General features: G+C 49.9%; 1 protein-coding gene across 1 annotated transcript; it reads left to right on the top strand.

Annotated features, from left to right (window-relative positions):
- Nucleotides 1-403: 403 nt before the first annotated feature.
- On the top strand, nt 404-15,632 carry Gdf6 (growth differentiation factor 6). The gene is made up of 2 exons (XM_004656945.2): nt 404-812; nt 14,595-15,632. Exons 1-2 carry the CDS (start codon nt 404-406, stop codon nt 15,587-15,589), a joined length of 1,404 nt encoding a protein of 467 aa, XP_004657002.1. The 3' UTR covers nt 15,590-15,632.
- Nucleotides 15,633-20,968: the final 5,336 nt, after the last annotated feature.

The following is a 20,968-nucleotide window of genomic DNA, read 5'->3' as shown; positions in this document are numbered from 1 at the left end:
GCGGGAAGTCTCTGACTCTCTCCCCCAGCGGCGGGCGGGCGGTTCCGGGTTCCCCCGTGCGAGCGACACTCCGGGCCCGCGCGGCGCTCCACCACCCCGCAACCTCGCACGCGTCCCGCGGGGGCGCTGCTTCCTCCTGCCACCCTTGCCTCACCCCCCACACCTCCTGCCCGCGCACCCCCGGCCTCCCTCCACCCTCCCTCCCACCCTCCTTCCCCTCCCCGCGAGGGGCGGGAGGGGGCGTGGCAGGCCCGGGGTTGGTGTGGCTGGGACCCGGCGCGGCGCACTCGGAGTCTGCGGGAGGAGCCGGGCCCCAGCCGCTGTCCAGCCGCTCGGTGCCCTGCGCGCCCAGCTCGGCCACCGCCTCGGGGCACCGACGCCACCGCTCGCTCGCTCGCTCGCCATGGATACTCCAAGGGTTCTGCTCTCCGCCGTCTTCCTCATCAGTTTCCTCTGGGATTTGCCCGGCTTCCAACAGGCTTCCATCTCCTCCTCGTCGTCCTCCTCCGCGGAGCTGGACACCACCAAGGACGTACGGAACCGCAAGGAAGGAAAGATGTCCAGGGCGCCGCGGGAGAGCTCCGCGGGCCGGACTCCCAGGGAGCGCCCCGAGCCCCGACTGCGGCCTGAGCAGGAACCTCAGTCCCAGGAGCGAGAGCCACCGGGCCGGGCACCGCGCGTGGTGCCCCACGAGTACATGCTGTCAATCTACAGGACCTACTCCATTGCGGAGAAGCTGGGCATCAATGCCAGCTTCTTCCCGTCTTCCAAGTCAGCCAACACAATCACTAGCTTTGTAGACAGAGGACTGGGTAAGTGGCAGAGAGAGCGCCCCGACTCCTCTTTCTCCCCATCCCCCCCGGAGCTCCTCAGCCTGGCTCGCCTCGGGCAGGAAGGCTGCGTTTGGGAATTCCCTGCCCATCCCGCACACTTTCCCCCCTCTCTGTCCTTACATTGTTTCTCTCACGTCAGTTTCTCAGTGGGGCTTCAGATTTTGCTCCGGGCTGCAGTCAAGTCTTCCCTCGATGATTTTTTTTTCCTTCCTTCCTCTCTCCTGTCTTCGCTTTCCCTCGTCTTTTTGCAGAGAGCGGCACGTTGGCCGCTGTTCTGGTAGCTAGCGGAGACCGCGTCGAGAAAGAGAAGTGGAGAGTGGACGGGAAGTAGGGTCAGGACGAGGACTAAGGGACTCCCGCGTCCCGTGATCCAGGGTGGAGCGGGATGCCTGCGGGGTACCAGGCCTTAGCTTAGGGAGCGAGTCAGGTGGGCCTCGGTGCGGAATGAGTGAGTGCTGAAAAAGCGTGAGCTCTAGTCTTTCCAGGAAAAGATGACCCCAGCCAGTGTGGCCATCCTGGAAGCTAGTCTAGGAGCCCCATCAGTCTGTGCCTTGGTCCAGCAGTCCTGTGGGTCATCTCCAGTCCCAGCGCTGGGTGTGTAGGGCTCATCAGCCAGACGGGCATCCAGTGCTCTCTGGCACTTTTTTTTTTCTTCTTCTTTCACCATCGTTATGCACCTGGCTGTGGGGCAAGATCGGAACCCGGGGACGCTGTGTATGTGGGGTCATTGGTACTTAATGCAATGAGTTTGTGAGAGTGCTCGTCCACTTCTCCCAAGTCAGACGAAGCTGGCTACTCTTTCTGAGCATCTCGGATACCCGTCCCTGCTCCCTCCTGTCAGGGTGCACGTGCTGCTGGTGTCTGAGGGAGTCCTCTCTCCCTCCCTCCCTCCCTCTCTCTCTCTCTCTCTCTCTCTCTCTCTCTCTCTCTCTTGGCCGTCATAACTGATGCATATTGTGGCCAGTGCCCTGCAGAAAGCCTCAAACTCCTCTTGGTTTCTGAAATTGGGGGACGTTCCATCGGTTCCTAAAGAAGAGCCGAGAATACAGAATAAGGCAGGAAGGGAAGGGAGGGAAAGGTAAGGAAGAAGAGCCAGAGAGAAACGCAAGGGGAAGGAAGGAGGAAATAACCAGAATTTAGGCAGCTGTGCACTTCCCATTCACCCCAGAACTATCTGGTGACTTTGGCAGTCTAGGCTTGAGCGACCCGGTCAGTAAGAGTTGTCCAGAAACCGAAGGGCGCTGGTGTTTGGGCTCAGCTAAGGCTAATTTGATTACTCACATTTTCTCGGACTCTTTTCTTCCTGGTCTGCAGCCCCTAACCTTTATTTCCCTCGAAGTCGCTTTCCTGGCCGGTTCGCAGCTGCAGCCCAAGGTCATCTGGGTTATGAGCTGCTGAAAGGTCCCGATGGCAAATTAACGCCAAGTATTTTATGACGATTTTAGAACCTCTAAAGTCAACTTTGCAAAGACGCGTGGCTTCTTCCCAACGCGGAGAGTAGGGTTTGGATCCGGGTACGGCCTGGGGGGCTACGCCTTCCCGCCACCCTGCCCGCTCCACGCCTCCCACCCCCAACTTCTGCTGGGGAGGCGGGGAAGGCGAGGAAAAAGCGCTCCAGGAATTTCCCTAAGGCCAGAGGAAAATGTGCTCAGAGAGCGCTTCCCCAATGAACGTCCTAGCGACCTAGGCCCGCAAGTCACCAGCTCTTGTACGAGGCTGGCGACCCTAACCGGTTCACTGGACCCCTGAGACTTCAGCACATGACCGAAAGACTCAGCGGGCTGTTCCAAGATGTCTATGGAAGACTTTGGAATTCGAACAGGGGCGAGGGACTGTGTCTGCAACCCCCCCCCCCCAGGTCTAGCATAGGGTCGAGCTTCCTTCTCCCGGGCTTGCCCAGCCGCACGTCACCCCACCACCCCGCTCACCCCGCGCCGAGGCATCACGCTGGGAGCCCCCAAGCGCCCGCCGGAGGTAGGGGATGGATTGGCTGTGCGCCCGGGATGGAGGTTGGGGCGGGGGGGTGTGGACTCTGTTTCCAAGCCAAGGTCTCTAGGCCAGCGGGGCTAGGATCCAAACGTGAGGATTCAATCCCCCCAATGCAGTGGAGGGTTTGGGGTTGCTGGCGGCCCACAGCCAGACCACCCGGACCGCAGCTTTAAAGTCTGGGTCTCCTCCACGCCCCCAAGTTCCCAGAACACGCGAGGAAGGCAGCGAGCGGAGCGGAGCGGGGAGGCGGCGCGGCGGGGAGGGTCGCACGCCTTTCCACGGGGCGCGGGGTGGGGGGGACGCGGGCCCGAGGGCGGGGGTCGCGCAGGGGAGGGGCCGGGTTTGCTGGCTTGCGGCCCCAGCTTGATAAAGGGAAAGCCTCACTTTCCTTCTCACTGATTTTGATTTGATGTGTCACCGGCGGTGACCTCGGGCTGGACCTTCCGGGGCTTGCTTAGCATCGGGCCCCTGATTGGAGTGTTTCAACTCAGCGATCTAATTGAGGGTTCATGTCATAACACATCAAACGGTGTCTAGTCTGCCGTGATGGAGGGGACCCGCTCGCCGCGCATCCCCAGCTCCTGGAGAGACTTCCGCCCCTCTCACGTGGGGGGGGGGGCTTCTTAACGCGCCAAACCTCTCCACGTCCCCTCCCCCAGCCCGGGGTGGGCAGACAACGCGGAGAAAGCGGGGGTCCAGCCCAGAATAGAGCCAGAGGGCTAACTTGGTGCCTAGCCCCAGGAGGTTTAAATCGCCTAAGATTGGAGGCTGGGCTCTAAGAAGCAAGAGTCCGCGGTGGGGGGGGGGGGGGGGAGGAGCCCCAAAGTGGTTCACCAAGCGTAGGTGGAGGGCTCACGCTAGTTGTAAAAAGCTTTGCTTACCTGGGAACTCAAAAGTTTGAGAATGGTCGAGAAACTCTGCTTCAAGTGACTGGAGAGCGCTGGAGTTTACAGGCAGACCTCGGGTAGTCACAACTCCTGCCCTGACCGCTCTCCCCCGCCCCGGCCGTCCTCGGAGGGGAGGGGGTGGCCTTATTACAAATTTGAAAACAATGTCCTTCCTTCTGATTTGCCCATGGAACATCTAGGAGTAAAAACCGGTCACCAAGATTTACTGGACTTATACTGTGGGCCAAGGTACTGTGCTAAATGCTATTACATGAATTATCTCATTTCTCTCACAGTCATTCTCAAGGAAAATGTTAGAGTTAGAGCATTGAACAGGTGAATTAAGGAAAACAGAGAGATTCGTTTGCTCAAGGCCACACGAGGATGAGAGGTGAAGCACTTAAGATTCTAGGGTTTTGCATGTATCTCAGAACAGTGCATGGACAGGGTAAGTGGTAAGTATGGGCGAGGGCAAGAAGCAAACGTAAAAATACACAAATAAATAGAAGATGAGGGTGTCTTCATGCCCTGGCGTTCCTCGGCAGCGTTTTAAGATCTAGTTAGGAGTTCCCTTAGAGCTTTGGGTACAAGGGTCTGAACATAGTTCAGTGTGGCTCCCCCCCCACCCCCCGCCCCGTGCCTGTTTTATAGGAGGCACAAACTACAGTGTCGCTGATCTCATAAAATGTTCTCATATTGGGCTTCAGGAATTATTCTGGAGCTATAAAGACGAGAAAGGGTGTGTGTTGGCGTGGTCATAGGGTCAGAATGGATCATTTTGGATATCATGAAATTACAGGTAGCTCATGAAACCACCCATTAAAAACAAACCAGTAGTACTGGGGCCCTGGACCCCTAGACCTGGGGCCTGGGAAAGGCAGACAATGAGAAGTATCTGAATTCAACCAGACTGAGGCTTGGGGGGAGGGAGGGAGGAAGGAAGGAAGGGAGGGAATGAGTGTGTGTGTGTGTGGGGGGGGTGTTTATGATATGCCATAGGAGACTCTCAAGGAAAACAAAAGGAGTGTAAGAATACGGTGCGGTGAGTTAGGTTTCTGGGAAACTTTGAAGTAAGAATCCTCCTTAATGCCACGGTGTTGTTAACAACAGTCCTCCCAGAGAGGAGCCAGTACAGAACAGGTAAAGTCCAAAATTGTGGAAGCATCCGTGAGGCATCAGACGGTCTAGACGGGACTTCTGAGAGTCTGCGGGTCACGTGCCTGTTTCTTCCTTTGCCATTTGGGCGGTGAGATGGCAAGGCCTGGCAGGACCAGGCTGCAGGCCGACTTTGGGCAAGGCGGAGCGTTCTGAAGCTGCCTATTCCCTTGCGCTTGAAGTTCGCCTGACCCATCATGTTTATGCACAACAGCGGGTTTCTGGGTGTAATCAACACAGCAGCGCTTTGCCCGGACCCCGTTGTCTCGTTGGCAAACGGAAAATGAAATATAAGCAGGGAAGTATTTTAATGGGGACGGAGGGAATTTGCAACTGTTAATTATTTGGTGACCTTGTATTCGATTTGTTTGAGTCCCTTATAAAAACACTAATTCAGACCAGACGGCCAAGTGAGGAAGCTAGGCAGAAGGTTCCAATCTAGGCTTTATTTCCCCGGAAAGAGGGAACTGCCTTGGAAAGGGCTTGCTGAGCGTGCAAGGGTGTGCGCGTGAGGGGCACAGGCCGAGGGCGGGAGCGGAGGGAGCTGGCGTTCAGGTTCAGGAGCCTGGGTGAACCGGAAGGTCTTCAGAAAAGCCCAGGGTAAGGGAAGGAACTGGAAAGTCTGTTTCACTCTTCTTGTTGAAACGATTCAGACACACTTAAAGACCACAAACCAAATGCTTACCCCTGGGCGTGTAGTTAAACAGCGGTTATTATCCCATCCTTGACGGTTGTCTTACAGGGAAACCCAAGAAACTAAACACGCCTAGCGTCCCGGGGAGCGCGTGCGCAGGTTGCTCAGGGATTCTTGGCACAAAAGGCTAATCTGAGGACTTCAAGCTTTCCCCTCACCCCCGGAGGCTCCGGGGCCCGTGGGAGGTTGCTGGTGGTGGAATTGTTGATGGGGAAGGGGAGAAAGGCGTGCTCCAACATCTCCTTCGTTTCTGTACATTGAGAGAGGAAAAAGAAAATCACCCAAGACCACTCCCCAAATGAATCTGAGATAGAACGACCAGAGAGGATCCCTGGAGCTTGGACCCTCTGGGAGCAGGGGTCGTTGCGTTAAAGGCGGACCTAAGTTTAACATGTTTCCCCACTTGATGTTCTGGGGCTGTGTGTGTGGACACACATTCGCATGAGTGCCCACGCTCGAATGTGTGATGGAGGAGCTCTGGGAGATATGCTAGAAATATGGCAAAAACAAGAGCTTTTGCTTCCTGCCAGACTGCTTTGTGCAAATCAACCATAACTCCAAGGGGATTTCATGTAAAGTGAAAGGTGTCAGTTTGATAACCCCTAGGGCATTGAATAACGAGAGTTCAGGGAAGGTTGGGGGTAGGGTGGGGGTGGACAGAATTGAACTGAGCTCTTGAGGTGTGGAAACAGGGAATGTGGATGCAATGTACTCGTTGTTTGGGGACCCTACCCTAAACCCTGCTTATTTTTTAAGTTCAATTTCGGTCAAATAGTGTCTCCTGTTTACTGGAAATAAATAAGTCCTGGCTGGCCTAATGGGTTCCAGAGCTGCCTTTCAGGGCAGTCGATTGGCATTACTGAGGGTGGAGGGTTAGGTTTACTGGTGAGTGAGGGCCCGCAAGAGCTGGAGGCAACAAGAGATGCATGGAGCTGGGGTCTGGTGCAAGACAGGAGGATCAGTTGGCTCTCTTTGAGGTTGAGGAGAGGGACAGGTGGCAAGAACAGGGCAAGGGGAATTGGTGTACCTGCTTGAAAGCTGGCTTGCAGGCACATTGGTCTAGCCACTTCACCTATTCCCAGTAGACTACAGCTCTGAAGCCTGTAGAGGGAGATTGAAATTTACTAGTTCTTGGCCCACAGCTGACACCACAAACCTCCGTTTCTTCTGTTGTTTCTGAAAAAAAAAAAAAAATCTTTTGTTCAGTGTGCATGGCCCAGCACCTTAAAGACCATTACTGAGAAGCTGGAGAGATGGCTTAGAGGTTAAGGTGCTTGCCTGCAAAACCAAAGGATCCTGGTTCGACTCTCCAGGACCCACATAAGCCAGATGCACAAGGGCTGGAGGCCCTGGCATGCCCATTCTCCCTCCCCCCCCCGTCTCATTCTCTCTCTCTCAAATAAATAAATATTTTTTTAAATAAAAAGACCATTACTGAGGTTTCTGTTGCGCAGAACCTATGGGAGCTGAGAACCCATTATTCTGCACAAGACTGTGTGCCAGTTTGAGCCCCATCTTCACCTTCAACTACAGAACTAGTTGGGGGGTAGAAAATGAGCGCTTTTTCTTCTACTTTTGATGTGAAGCCTTCTTTGATCCAAGCAGTCGGTTTGTGTTCCAGCGGCTGCCAGGGGAAGGGGGGCGCTGCTATAAAGGTTACTGAGATCTCCACCACGATCCCCACCACCGCTTCTTGCTTCCTAGAAGGCCAGTGATTCCTGGGGCGTGGTGCAGCTCAACCATGTTGCAGAAATGACTACCCCCAGCAAACCAACTTGATTCTCCACTCAGCACGACTGATCCCCCAAGGGTGCTGCTTCTACAATGTGGGGAACGGAATGGGGAGAGCAGGTTGGCCTGCAGAGTTGTTCCTTAAATGAAAATTTGACCTGCTGTGGTCTCTGTGGTCAGGAGTTCCAGCAAGGTAGAACAAGGGTGAAAAGACAGGTGCTGGGGGGAAGTTTCCTGAACCTTGGCTTTCAGAAATAAGTTTATGCAAAGGACATTGTAACTATTTCATCTGTGGGGGCTTCTTGCTGCTGGTACTGAGTACTAGGGGAGGACTCGCTCTTGGTTCTTATAGCCCCCTTCCCCAGAAATCAACTGCATCAGAGCTGAAGTGACTGCTTTTGAAGGCAGTGCTGAGCCTTGGGGCAACCCCACACAGTTTTAGTAGGTTGAGAGCCAGGTTGCCTTGCCTCCTTCCGTCCCAAGCTTCACTCCACATTGCTTCCTGCAGAGCCAGACTTTGCAGTATGCCATTGGAATTTCTCTTTGGGGTCTAGGCAGAATACTAGACCTAGGGGATCTAGGAGGCCCAGGTTTCCATGATGGGGTTAGGGAGGTAGATCTGCCAGGTCAGGTAGAAAAAAAGTGAGGAAATCCTAGATACATCACCTGGGAGCCTTCTGGGTTTTGGAATGGGGAAAGAAACACAGAGGAACATAGCGTAAGGCTGTTGGTGAAGGGTTTGGGGAAGCCAAGAGATCCTGAGAAAAGCTGGGACAGTGAGTGTGTCAAGACACATACCCTGATATAGCTGCCAAGGGGATTTGAGTAGCTGACAGGTGCAATTGTTCCCCATCAGTGCTGCAGCCCAAGGGGTAATTTTGCATTCCATCCCAGCATGTAAGTGGTCTTTTATCAGGTGAAAGAAAAGAACATTTTTTTTTCTATCTATCTCTCAGGACTGACTCTGTGGACAGATCAAAATCACAGAAGTATCCTGCCACATAATTCCGTGGGGAGCATATTTGTTTTGCAAGCATGAGGACCTGCGTCCCATCCCCAGAACGCATGTAAAAGTGACTAGGATATGGTGGGCTGATTTTAATCCCAAAATTGACAAGGCAGGCGACAGGTGGATCCGAGGGACTGCCAACTAGCCAGTCTCACCAAACTGGTGAACTCCAGACCAATGAGAGAGCCTGTGTCAAACAATAGTCCTGAGGTGACTGAGGTTGTCTTCTGGCCTCCACATGCCCATTCCTACAGGTGCACACTTACCTGCACATACACAGGCACCTGCACACACATGAGCATGTGCACATGTGTACAACACACACACACACACACATGCACACCCCACAACACAAAGGCATTCCAAGGACAAGAGAAAGGAGGTTCCAAGTGCCCCTCATGGCTGCACCTGCTCAGCCAAGGAGTCTTCTGGGTTGGTGCATGGGCTAGTACTGCTTTGCACCCAGATGGGAACTTACAAGGGTCCTAATGAAGACCCTAATGAAGTTGGGGTGGAGGGCCTTGGTTTTCTGGCATGGTTTAAGAGATGGCAGTGTTTTGAGGCTGCAGTCCCATGAGCCTTGACCTTCACTGGGCCTCAGAAGGGCAGGAACCTGATGAGCCTGCTTTACTGCCCAGTAGTGCCCTTCTTTCGCTGGCAATCCTGGGGAAGGCACTGGACCACATCTCTTCAAAGAGGCCAACAGGAATATGGTACATCTCTCCTATCCAGAATGTGGGCAGTTACAGTGATATCAGCGGCTGCATTTACTGGGGGGTTTGATGTGCTATGCACTGCCCCGGGTGCCTTGATTCTGACCTTTACAATGACCCTGCCAGGTAGATGTGCTTCTTCCCCTCTGTAGATGAGGCTCATGAATCTGGGAGAGACTCTGCGACCCAGTCTACCCGGGGCCACCTAGTCACTAAGTCACAGATCAGGATTGAAAATTACCAAGTTTTTCAGATCTTTTTGTTTTTTTTTTCCAAGGTAGGTTTGCTCTCTAGCCCAGGTTGACCTGGAACTCACAGAGATTTTCCTACCTCTGCCTCCTGAGTGCTGGGATTAAAGGTGCGTGCCACCACCCCTGGCCCAGATCTAAATGCCTTTGCTTAGTCCACATTGTCAGTGGTAACTAACATTTGTATGACATCTTCAGAAGTTATCTATGTATGACAGCTTCAGAAGTTGTTTTATTTCCCCTCCTTAGAGGCCCTGTGAGCTGGCATTATTATCCCCATTTTGTAGATGAAAAACTCAAGATTCTTCGGAAGCTGAATTTTAAAAGTTAAAATTTGCTGTTGACTGTACAATGAAGGGGTGGGAGAGGCAAAGACTTTTGGAATATCCTTTGAAAAGATAGGCAATTATCCTCTTATCCCACACCCTATCCCTATCTTGGGGATGTGAAAGCCCACCATCTTCTGAGGTTTCTGAATCTGTCAGAGCCACAGGGTTTGTACCTCCCAGCGTATTGGTGGGAGGTATAGTCAGGTGGTTGAAGTGAGTTCCTGGTGTCTGACCAGCAGCCTTTCTGGGTCTCTGCAAATTTAGGGGAGGGGAACACCCAGAGTCCATGGCAAGAAGGGCCTTGGGTGTTGTGTTGGAGTCTCAGGAGTGCCCTTGGGTCTGAAGAGTGGCAGAAAAGGCCCACCTGGATTTTTCAAGAGGGACTTCAGGCTGCTGGTACATTCCAGGGATGTCTTAGGACATCAGTTTAGGGAAACGCTGTGTAGACTGGCCCTGTGAACAGCTCCTAGGGAGCTGGGGTAAGCAGTCCTGGGGAATGAGTTGTCCTTGCACCCCTAGCCTGGGCTATAGCCTTGGGGCTCTGGTCTGCCATTCATTTCTCTAGCTTGATTTAGTCAAACACTGTGAGGGTTGACAGGCACATTTACTTTTCTAAGCTAGTTCCCACTTTTGAAAGGCACAGCCAAGTATCTACCTTGTACATGATGAGCTCCTTGTTTTTCATTCCCTTACTTGTTTGCCCCTTTTAAAAAATGTAATCTCTGGTTTTTAAATTTATGCTCATTCTAGTGGAAATGTTGTGCCCATCTGTCAACATCTTCTTCCATTTTATTTTTCTTTAAGTTTCACATCAGGAGTCCTGCCTGATATCTTAGTGCTGTGAAGGAGGAGGTAGGAGAACAGAAGGCTTCAGGCCAGCCTAAGCTACTTAGGAGACTGTCACACATGACAGACAGACAGACAGACAGACAGACAATCTACCACAACAAAAATCCCACAGCAAGCCGGGGCGTGGTAGCGCATGCCTTTAATCCTAGCACTCGGGAGGCAGAGGTAGGAGGATCGCCATGAGTTCAAGGCCACCCTGAGACTACAGAGTTAATTCCAGGTCAGCCTGGACCAGAGTGAGACCCTACCTCGAAAAACCAAAAAAAAAAAATAAATAAAATAAAATAAAAAAATAAATAAATCCCACAGCAGCAGTCAGTGTAGGTATGAGGTGACTTTTATTGCTAATTTGCTAATTATGGAGAATTGTCTTCATATATGCCAGCGATTTCCTCCTGCTCCTCCTGTTCCTTCTTCCCTCTCTGTTTTTTCTCCTCTATTTTTCTCCTTCTCTAATTTCCCTCCTCTTCCTCCTCCTTGTAATTTCTTCCTTTTTCCCCACATCTTTTTATCTTCTTGGGAAATAGAAAATCACAAACTTGAAAAGCACAACTTGAAAACATGACGAGCCTAATACTCAGGAAACAGGCTACAACAATAACAAACCAGTTTGGTACAAATAAAGACGTAAGATAAAAGCCTTCCCTGCTAAATTACTGATCATTTTCAATTTAAAGGGCCAGGGCATAAAATTTATTTCCAGGATGTAAGAAAGCATCACAGATTTAGATATGAAAAGTGTACATTTCTAGTCAAGGGATGGAAGTCCAAAGATGGTATCACTGCATTTGTATAGGTCTTCACAGGAGTGGAAGCTTCCAGAGAGCAGTGCCAAGGGCCAGCTTCTTTCCCACAGGTGGCTCATGGCTTCTGGGCCAGACGTGGAGCTGCCAGGTAAAGCATCTGCAGGGGCTCTGTGCATTGGGGGGCAGTGTGGGGGTCAGTACTCCCTGGACCTTATACCTCCTCTTGGCTGTAACTGTGCTGCGTTGCTCCAGGCAGGAGGGGAATGTGGTCTGGAGGGGATCTGTACAGAGCAACCACATTATTCCTTATAGACACTCTGTTTAGGAGTTAGAGATTTGAAGACCTAAAGACAGAGCATGGGTCTACAAAGGCTTTTTAGAATAATGTGAAGGTAGCTGTGGAGGCCATGAAGGAGCCTGGAGTGGACCTGATGCCAGAACCCTAGGCCTGATGTTGGACCATGTGCTTTGGAAGGCCTTGTTCCATCCCTTCCCCTGTGATTTCCCCTCCCCACACAGTGGGAGATTCAAAAAGCCCAGTCTATCCTAGTGGTTCTGCAAATGTGAGTCCCTGGACCAGTGGAATCAGCACCACATGGAAGGAAGCACCTTAAGTCTCTTGGGGCTAAGATAATTTTCATCTTGGCCAAGTTTCTGTGTGATGCTCTAGCTACTATCCTAGACTAACCACCAGCTTCCTGGGCCACAGGATTCTTGCACCAAGCCCCTTCCATGACCCGGGAAGCTTCTTGACCAGCTTATCTTCTCAGGGCGGGATCACACCAGTGACATGTATGTGTACCTGGTGGCCTGGGTTCTGGGATGTTGGGATGTGTGGGTGAGGGTGGCTGGCTGCAAACATGCAGGTGGGGCAAGCGTGAGAAGGACTGATGTGGGAAGAAAAAGGTCCAGATTGACGCTGAAGTCCTCATTTACACTCTTGAGGCATGGGAAGGCAAATGTGGGTTGATTTTGTTCAAAAGATCATCAGACAACCCAAGGTTACTGAATCTAGAGAGCATTTCTCTACAGATGCTTACCTCAGCTTTTGCTCAGCTATGCAGACTAACATGTATTAGCCTACTCCTAAAAAGAGAATGGAAACAAAATCAGACTGATCTCTCCATGTTCAAGCAAAGAGTAATCAATACATCCTCCTCCTTGTACCTGCTTTATACCTCTTTAGCTAGTGACAAATTCTATCACGTTATGTAAGCAAAGATGGAAAGGATTTCTCAAGGGAGCCCAAAACTTACCCCCAGCAAGTTGTGAATAGTCCCCTTCCCTTACCCCTTCAGCCCCTCTTGATTGCTTCTAGAATCACACTCCAGGACCACAGTGTGGAGCCAACGGGCTTGCCCATAAATGCTCCAGCTTGGGAATTCAATAGATTTAAGTATCAGTCTGTAGCTGTCTGACTTTGAGCAGTTTAACTTCTACAAGCCTTGGTTTTCCCACCTGTAACACTTGTGGCAAACAGCGACTGTCTACTTTACATAGCTGTGGGTGCAGTAAGTGGTCAGCAGTTTGTCCTTCGGGTCACACCTCCAGTTGGGGAGAGACTTGAAGTCAAAGGTGGTGGCCAGAGACCCCTGCAGTGGCTAAGCATCCTCAGATTTAGCTTAGAAAAAAAAAAAAAAGACGAAAGTGCATCAAATTCCCAATGATTTTATTGTGACCCTGGTTGGTTTGAAGATCTTGGCTTCCATAAATCAACTGCCTCCAGCAGTTTTTCCCTTTTCACCTCTCTAACCCTTCCCACAGCTCCATCTCAGGCTGGGGCACGTGAGTTAGAGAGGCAGTCGCCTGGCCCTGAAAGTCTACTGGGTGTGGCTGAGGCTCCAGAGCTGGTGCCTGGGGGCTCCATCTGGACAGGCAGTTGAGAGTCCGATCAGGGAACCCAGTGACACTTTTACTGTTGAAATCAACCCAAACTTTACTAGCTTCTGGGGGAAGCTGGGGGCATTGGGGATTTTTGTATTTGCTGGGCTGTAAACATTTTATGGGAAAGCAGTCCAAGAAAATCTGGTTAGCTTTCCGCCTTGCACATTGGAGTGGGTTTGGCTTCATGTACAAATGTGTCAAAAGGAAAAAAAAAAAAAAAAAGAGTCCAGCTTTGCCTTGGTTTTAAAGAATTTGCTTTGGAATTTTAAAGCCTGCCACTCGGCATGTGCCCCAAATCTTCTCCTCCCCTCCTTACTTGTAATTAAGAAATGAATCTTCAGGATTAATTGCAAAATAAAACTGCAAGTTGGGTGGTGGAAAAAGGCATGGGCCATGCCACTGTATGCCTAAGTATCTGGCCAAAAACATTCTTTCCAGGAATGTCTATTTCCCATGGGCTGCAGGATCTTTTCTCAATGGGTAAGATGTCTGATGTCTGTTTTCCCTGCCTTCACTTCTCAAAGTGCATTGCTGTTTTACTTGTTGTAAAGGAAGGAAGAAGAAAAACCAAAAAGCGAAGGAAGACATGACATAGGTTTCGATTCTGTGTGCATCTTGCTGTGCTTAAATGTTCCAGTAATGCAAGTGTCCACAAGAGGACTGCGCCTTTAAATCAGTTTGGAGTTTTTAATTTTTACTTTCCGGAGGACCAGACTGACTTGTAACTTACTCTGGAGCCTAGGCTGGCCTGAAACTCATGGTGATCCTCCTACCTCAGCTGCCATGCTGGGGTTATCCATTTGAGCTACTTTGCTCCGTTTTAGTTTGGAGTTTACAGGTAAAAAGGGTCCCAACAAACATACCCAGGCCCAGTCCTTAGGTAGCGAGTCTAAGAGCTGAATCAAGCCTTGGCACTTAGTAGTTTTAACACTTAGATTGCGATTCGCACCTCCTGACCAGCGTGCATTCTAGGCTATGGGCTGGTAGCGGGGGTAGTGGGTTGCTGGGAAAGACAGAGCACGAAGGTAATTGTAGATCATCCTGTATTCCAGCAAGATAACAAAGTAGGGAGGAACCTGTGATCTTGGTCGGTCCCCTGGGGGAGGCTACTTTAGATTAGTGTGGTCAGGGGTGGCATCTCAGAGGAGAGGAGGTGGCCTTTGAGATGTGAATGGTAAGACAGAGCCTGTGGACAGGACCGCGGGAGCCTGGCCTGGACTTGTGACCACAGGGGCACGTTAGTGGTCACATAGCCTGTTGGGCGGGGTAAAGAAATCCCTGGAGGTCGCTAGCCTGACTTCAGCCCAGGGAGCTTAGGACTGAGCTAAAGGAGGTGGCCTGCGCTGGTGTGTCTACCCCACGCAATGCAGTGTAGGGTCGGGTGAGGTCCTTGGTGGTGGTGACAGGGCTGGTCGACCTGGTCTCCCACGCCAGCCTGGCCCCTCCCGCCAGCTTTCTCCTCCAGCAGCGGGCTGATGTCCCCTTAAGTGAAACCGACTGTAATTATTACTATTTTTTATCTCGCAGACGATCTCTCGCACACTCCTCTCCGGAGACAGAAGTATCTGTTTGATGTGTCCACGCTCTCAGACAACGAAGAGCTGGTGGGCGCGGAGCTTCGGCTCTACCGCCGGGCGCCCTCTGCGCCCTGGGGGCCACCAGCGAGGCCCCTCCGCGTGCAGCTCCACCCGTGCCTGTCGCCCTTGCTGCTGGACGCCAAGACCCTGAGCCCGCACGGGGCGACCCGGGCCGGCTGGGAAGTGTTCGACGTGTGGCGGGGCCTGCGCCACCAGCCCCGCAAGCAGCTGTGCTTGGAGCTGCGGGCGGGCGCGTGGGGCGAGCCGGACGCCGCCGCCGGGGACGCGGAGGCGCGCGCGGGAGCTCCCCAGCAGCCACCGCCCGCACCCCCGGACCTGCGGAGTCTGGGCTTCGGCCGGAGGCTGCGGCCGCCCCAGGAGCGCGCCCTGCTCGTGGTGTTCACGCGATCCCAGCGCAAGAACCTGTTCGCCGAGATGCGCGAGCAGCCGGACTCGGTTGAAGCCGCTGGGGATCCCTCTCCGGGCGCCGCCCAGGGGTCGCCGTGGCCATCGCCGTCGGGCGCGCCGGACATCGGACCTTGGCTGCCCTCGCCCGGCCGCCGGAGGCGACGCACGGCTTTCGCCAGCCGCCACGGCAAGCGGCACGGAGGCGGCGGCAAGAAGTCGAGGCTCCGCTGCAGCAAGAAACCCCTGCACGTGAACTTCAAGGAGCTGGGCTGGGACGACTGGATTATCGCGCCCCTGGAGTACGAGGCCTATCACTGCGAGGGCGTGTGCGACTTCCCGCTGCGCTCGCACCTCGAGCCCACCAACCACGCCATCATCCAGACGCTGATGAACTCCATGGACCCGGGCTCCACGCCGCCCAGCTGCTGCGTGCCCACCAAATTGACTCCCATCAGCATCCTGTACATCGACGCGGGCAATAACGTGGTCTACAAGCAGTACGAGGACATGGTGGTGGAGTCCTGCGGCTGCAGGTAGCGGTGCCTGTCCTGCCGCCTCGGCCACGACCACGACCCGCGACCCCCCGCACCCCTTCCCCCCCCCCCACACACACGGGAGAGGCCCGATGGCAGCGTGGAGGAGGAGGAGCGCGAGCTGCCTAGGAGCAGGCTGCCTGCGGGCTGACTGCCTGCCAGTGGGAGTGCGGTGGGAAGCCTCCCAGAACCTTCCACCTGCCAGAGGGAGCCAGGGATCTCCACACCTGGCCTGGCCACCCTAGGGAAAACAAGCCAAGGAAGAATTTCTTTCTTTCTTTCTTTTTCTTTTTCTGTATGATTGCGGCTTTGGATCTCCTTGTGTGTCTCACTGGTTTTGACAGGAGGTGGAGGGATGGAGGGGGTGCCTATCTGTTTCTCAACTGTCCCATCGATTGTAAAAAAGAAAAAAAAAAGTTGTTTCAAAAGGGAACCACGGGAGAACCAATCACCTTTTTCTACATCTTGGATTGGTTGCTTCTACTTGTACAATGAAAACGAGGTGGAGTCCTTCCAGCCATTCCACAGCGCCTGCCTTCCACCTCCCAATCAGGGAGTGTTGGAGGAATTGGCAAAAGGAATTGGTAAGTCAGGGAGGCCCTGCCCTTAGAGAAGCTTTGGCCGAGGTGGGCCCAAGCTACAGCCTCCCCTCTCTTGGGTACCATGAATTTACCAGCTCTGGCTTGGTCTAGCCTATCACAGGGAACTGGAAGCCGAGTTATCATACTGCTGTGGGCTCAGGTCTCTGGATGCCTTTACAGTTGCTGGTGGGGGAAAAGAGTTGGTATGGATGGAATGACAAGAATTAGTCCATATGGAACCCCTGGAGGATAATGAGAAACCACAAGGCCTGCCTTTGACCTGGTGACACCAGAAGTGCATTAGCCCAGTCTGGAGGTGGCCCACCCAAAAGCTCCTGGTGATGTCTGTTTCTAATTGGTTTCTTTAAACAGAATTTGCCAAAAAATTCAAACATCTACTAAAGCTAAGGTGATCTCCTAGTTTCTTTTTTCTTTTTTTTTTTAAGGGCTAGAGGTGGGAAACTATTTAAGGTAAGGAGGACAAATGAGAACACAAAAAGAAGAGCTACATCAAGAGGGGAGATGCTGGGCCCCACAAGAGGATGGAGATAAAGTGTCAGGCCTCAAGCAGGAAAAGACAGGATGAAAGGGGACAGGAGACTCAGCCTCTGAAGTTTCTTAATATCTATGTCCCCTCCCCTCTCTTTGACATTCCTGAAAGATTACCAGCCAGCAATAGCCCAAGGCTCCCCCAAAAGAATTGTTTTAGATTGTAATTACCAGTTAGGTGGTGTTTTAAAAACATAGTAATGAGAAACTGTGAAAAGAGCCAAGTGTTACATGGAGCTTGCATGGAGATGGAGGAACAGGCTGGTGAAGAAAGAGAAGGGTTGTTGGGTGGGGGGTGGAATTCATTTTCCACAAGAAATCAGGAGAGGGCACACAGGGAAATACCTGCTCCTGGGTAGTCAAAACTATGACCCTTCCTTCCCCCCCACCCCCCCGCACCAGTATTATTGTCAAAGATTGCTCATGAGAAGGTCCTTTGCAAAGCTTCCACCTCATCTTGACCATAAAATGGTTCAGAGGAACTTGTAATAGGGGTTACAGAAAGCTTTGGGTCATTCTAACTGGGTTGCTCTTTCTCCTTATCTAAACCTGTTGCTTTTCTGGTTCAGAGAACTACAAACTGTCAAAGAAAGGGTGGGAATGATGATAAATGGTAATATAAAATAGTAATCAAGAAAAGAGAAGACTTGGCCAGGAGAAATAATTTAAATGCACATTTGCTTTGGATGCACTGTTGTTCTTTGAGGCTGTATATATTTGTTAATTTAAGGTGACTGAAAGTGCAAAGAGGAAATGGACAGCATGCAAATCATCTTAATGTACAAAATGTTATATGCACTCAAATGTTATAATTTCTAATATTTTAAAGTTTATATTCGAGTTGTACAAAGTTAAGCATTAATCAGATATTTCATTCTTTCATAATGTTATCATTTTCTTAAATCTTATTACAAAATTTTAAGCCTGTCTAATGGAGAGTTTTTTTTTAAACTGTCTACCTCACTATAATACAGATATTTACAACAGTAAGTTTACCAGAGGTCAATTAATATTCAAATCATTTTTATAATCCACCTTCCCCAGATGATTCTTACTCTGGTTCGTACTGTCTTATTAAACTCATTTTCCCCTCAATAAATCAGCCTGGTTTATATGGATCAATTAAGAAAGAGCATTTTCTAGAAGAACTGTTGTTCATAGCATTTTGTTGCAGTACAAGACTGTTTGAAAAGACACTGATTGTTCTAAAACCCTATCATTATAACTCTGCAATAACTTGTTTTAAATGAAATTTTCATTCATCAAATTAAAGGCAAACTCTGGTCAGCTGTTAGAACGCTGTTAGAATGCTGTACGTACGTAAGCCTGTGTGACTCATCGCTTCAACTCAAGGATCCAAGCAGGAATTGAAATTATCATTTCTACAAGGACCCAGGGCTTCCTGCATGATAAGCCTATGTCTACCACTAGTTACACCCCCACCACTCTCTTAATTCCTTTAATTAGTAATGACTGCTTACATTTGTAATGTATTACAAGCAGAACATATAGTGTATCTTCCTGGTTGGGGAACTTTTGTACAAGTTCAAGTGTGAGAATTCAGCATCTGTTAGGCATAGCATCACTATACCCATGTTATCTCATTTAAATAGCCTAGCAGCTCCATGAAGTAGGAGGTATAAATAATAAGCCCTGTTTTACAGAAGATGAAACTGTTGTGCTGAGAACTTAAGTCATTATCCAGCCAGGCAGTAGAGTTCAGTTCTTCTAGGAATTAGCTTGCACATAATCCTGCCTCCTGGTCATCTACTCACCTCTTGGGATCCCAATGCTTGCCACAACCTAGCCACATTATTGTGGGTGGCTGGCTCTGGCAGATGGAGCTTTACCATCAGGAGGGCCAACCGCAGTGCATGCAGTTTTGGAGCATGTGCTGTGACTGTGGGACAAGGTCAGCTGGAGAATGGTATGGTTTGCACATCTCAAGTCACCAGTTTTTGGCTTGCCTGGGTAAGCTGATAGTTTAAGTCATTGTTGGCATGTTCTCTAGACTTTGCAGGGAGAGCCTTGAGTGTAATTTTTGTGAGCCCTGGTTATCAAAATAGTGACAGTTTACAAAAGGATGTGGTTCAAAAAATTGGTTGCAAATGTGCTTTTTTTTTTTGAATGGAGACATATTTTCTCATGGAAACAACATTCCTTTAATTTCCAGGTCATGTTGCAAAAGCTTTATTTGCCCAAATGGGCCTTTTTAAAGAAGTAGTTCTGACTTCCAAATTTTAGGATCAGACAGTCACTTGGGAAAGCAAACATGAAGCTCGCTCTCTGTCCTTTCTGGAGGCTGCTTTTGAAAGTGTTGAGAATTCTCTGCATTTTTCTCCACTCTTTCTACACAAGATGCCCACTTCCCAGATTCCAGGTTCCCAGTCCTGAGCCTTAATATACATACATCCCCAAGCCACAGAATTCCCCTTTCTGCACACATGTCTCTATCTCCAAAGTTATTTTTTTTTTTAAATTTTTATTTATTTATTTGAGACTGACAGACACAGAGAGAAAGACAGATAGAGGGAGAGAGAGAGAGAATGGGCGCGCCAGGGCTTCCAGCCTCTGCAAACGAACTCCAGACGCGTGCGCCCCCTTGTGCATCTGGCTAACGTGGGACCTGGGGAACCGAGCCTCGAACCGGGGTCCTTAGGCTTCACAGGCAAGCGCTTAACCGCTAAGCCATCTCTCCAGCCCTCCAAAGTTATTTTTCTTTCTCCTTCCCGTTAGAAAATTTGATCCTCAACTCAGGTGCTAGGAGAAACACAATACAATTAAATTACCAACAGATGTAAATATTTCCTAGCTCTTAACATTAGAGACATTTGCATTTTATGAACATCTTGGTTAATTGTATTCTTTTCCAAGTGATGTTAAAAAAATACAGCACAGAAGCCCACACACCTTAAATCCCAGCGTTTGGGAGAGGTTGAGGTAGGATGATCATAATGAGTCGTAGGTCCTCCTGGGCTCCTGTGAGACCTACCTAGAAAAGAAAGATACAGACAATAAGGTCCATGCAGGAGAGTCAAAAACATTCCGAGTGTTGTGTGTGGTCACATGGGATAAATGGAGGCACCTGTTATTGGGGAATCCTGTGAAATGTAGAGACTAATGGTGTCTTTTTTTTTTTTTTTGTGTGTGTTTGTTATTGAGACAAGGTCTCACCATGTAGCCCAGGCTGATCTTGAACTCACGATCCTCCTTCCTTAGCCTCCCAAAGGTATGTACCAGCAGGGATACCTGACCAATTTACCATTAATATCCAATGCATTTATTTATTAACTTAGCTTTTACTAACTTCTGTTTTAGGTACAGGCCCCGTTGGGGTAAGTTTTGGCTCATTGCTATATTCTGAGCACTCAGAATTGTGCCTGACACATAACAGATACTCAATAAGTATGGTGAATTGATAAGTTCACAGATTCCATCCTATTTATACATTTAATTGTTCGTTTGGCAGTTAATTGAGTAGTATCTCTCCAGTTCAAATTGAATGGGTCAACCTCCTTTCCTACGTAATTTCAGAATTTCTTAGCTTAGCTAATAAACTGTCTTTGAATCTTGTATATTGCTTTTTAAGAAATACTTTGTTTATTTATGAGAGAGAGAGAGATAATGGGCACTCTAGGGCCTCTGGTCACACTGCAAATGAACTCCAGAGGCATGTGCCACCTTGTGTATCTGGCTTTACATGGGTACTAGGAAACTGACCCTGGGCCCTTAGGCTTTGCAGGAAAGTGTGTTAACTGCTTTCTTCAACCACTTTGTCCATTGCTTTTTATCAACATAATAAAACCTTTCAACTTTCTCTGACAGGAAAATTCTCCCCATGTGCTTAAACAATGCCATATAAAGCTAATAAAGTACATTTCTAAAGGTGGTGATTTATAAGTTCTATGAGGTATCCAAAGGCTGCTTATATCTTTTGACTAGATATCAGATACCTAAAGTTAACTACTCAGTTATTCATGTAAATTCATGTTGGATATCTTGATAACTACATATCTCATAGCTTATAAAATATCAAGTATACACAGATTTTCCCAACAATTAAGATATTTTTGAACTTACTATAGAAAGCATTCATATTTAGAATTTTCTTACTTAGTATTTTTACTTTAGTCTAAAATTTCTTTGAAGTTAGAAACATTAATTAAATGCTTGCTGAGTTACTCTTAGCACCTGACTTTGGATCCCCGGGCTTCATGTACAAGCCAGAAGTTTGCTGCCCTCTGTAATCCCAG

Source organism: Jaculus jaculus, chromosome 2, assembly GCF_020740685.1.
Source record: "Jaculus jaculus isolate mJacJac1 chromosome 2, mJacJac1.mat.Y.cur, whole genome shotgun sequence".
Classification (NCBI taxonomy): domain Eukaryota; kingdom Metazoa; phylum Chordata; class Mammalia; order Rodentia; family Dipodidae; genus Jaculus; species Jaculus jaculus.
This window is presented reverse-complemented; position numbering and strand designations above follow the sequence as displayed.

Excerpts from the sequence above, each read along its gene's own strand:
- Gdf6 (XM_004656945.2), top strand. The coding sequence starts at position 404 with ATGGATACTCCAAGGGTTCTGCTCTCCGCCGTCTTCCTCATCAGTTTC. Across the intron at positions 813-14,594 it reads CTTTGTAGACAGAGGACTGG|ACGATCTCTCGCACACTCCT; the intron begins GTAAGTGGCAGA and ends TTTATCTCGCAG.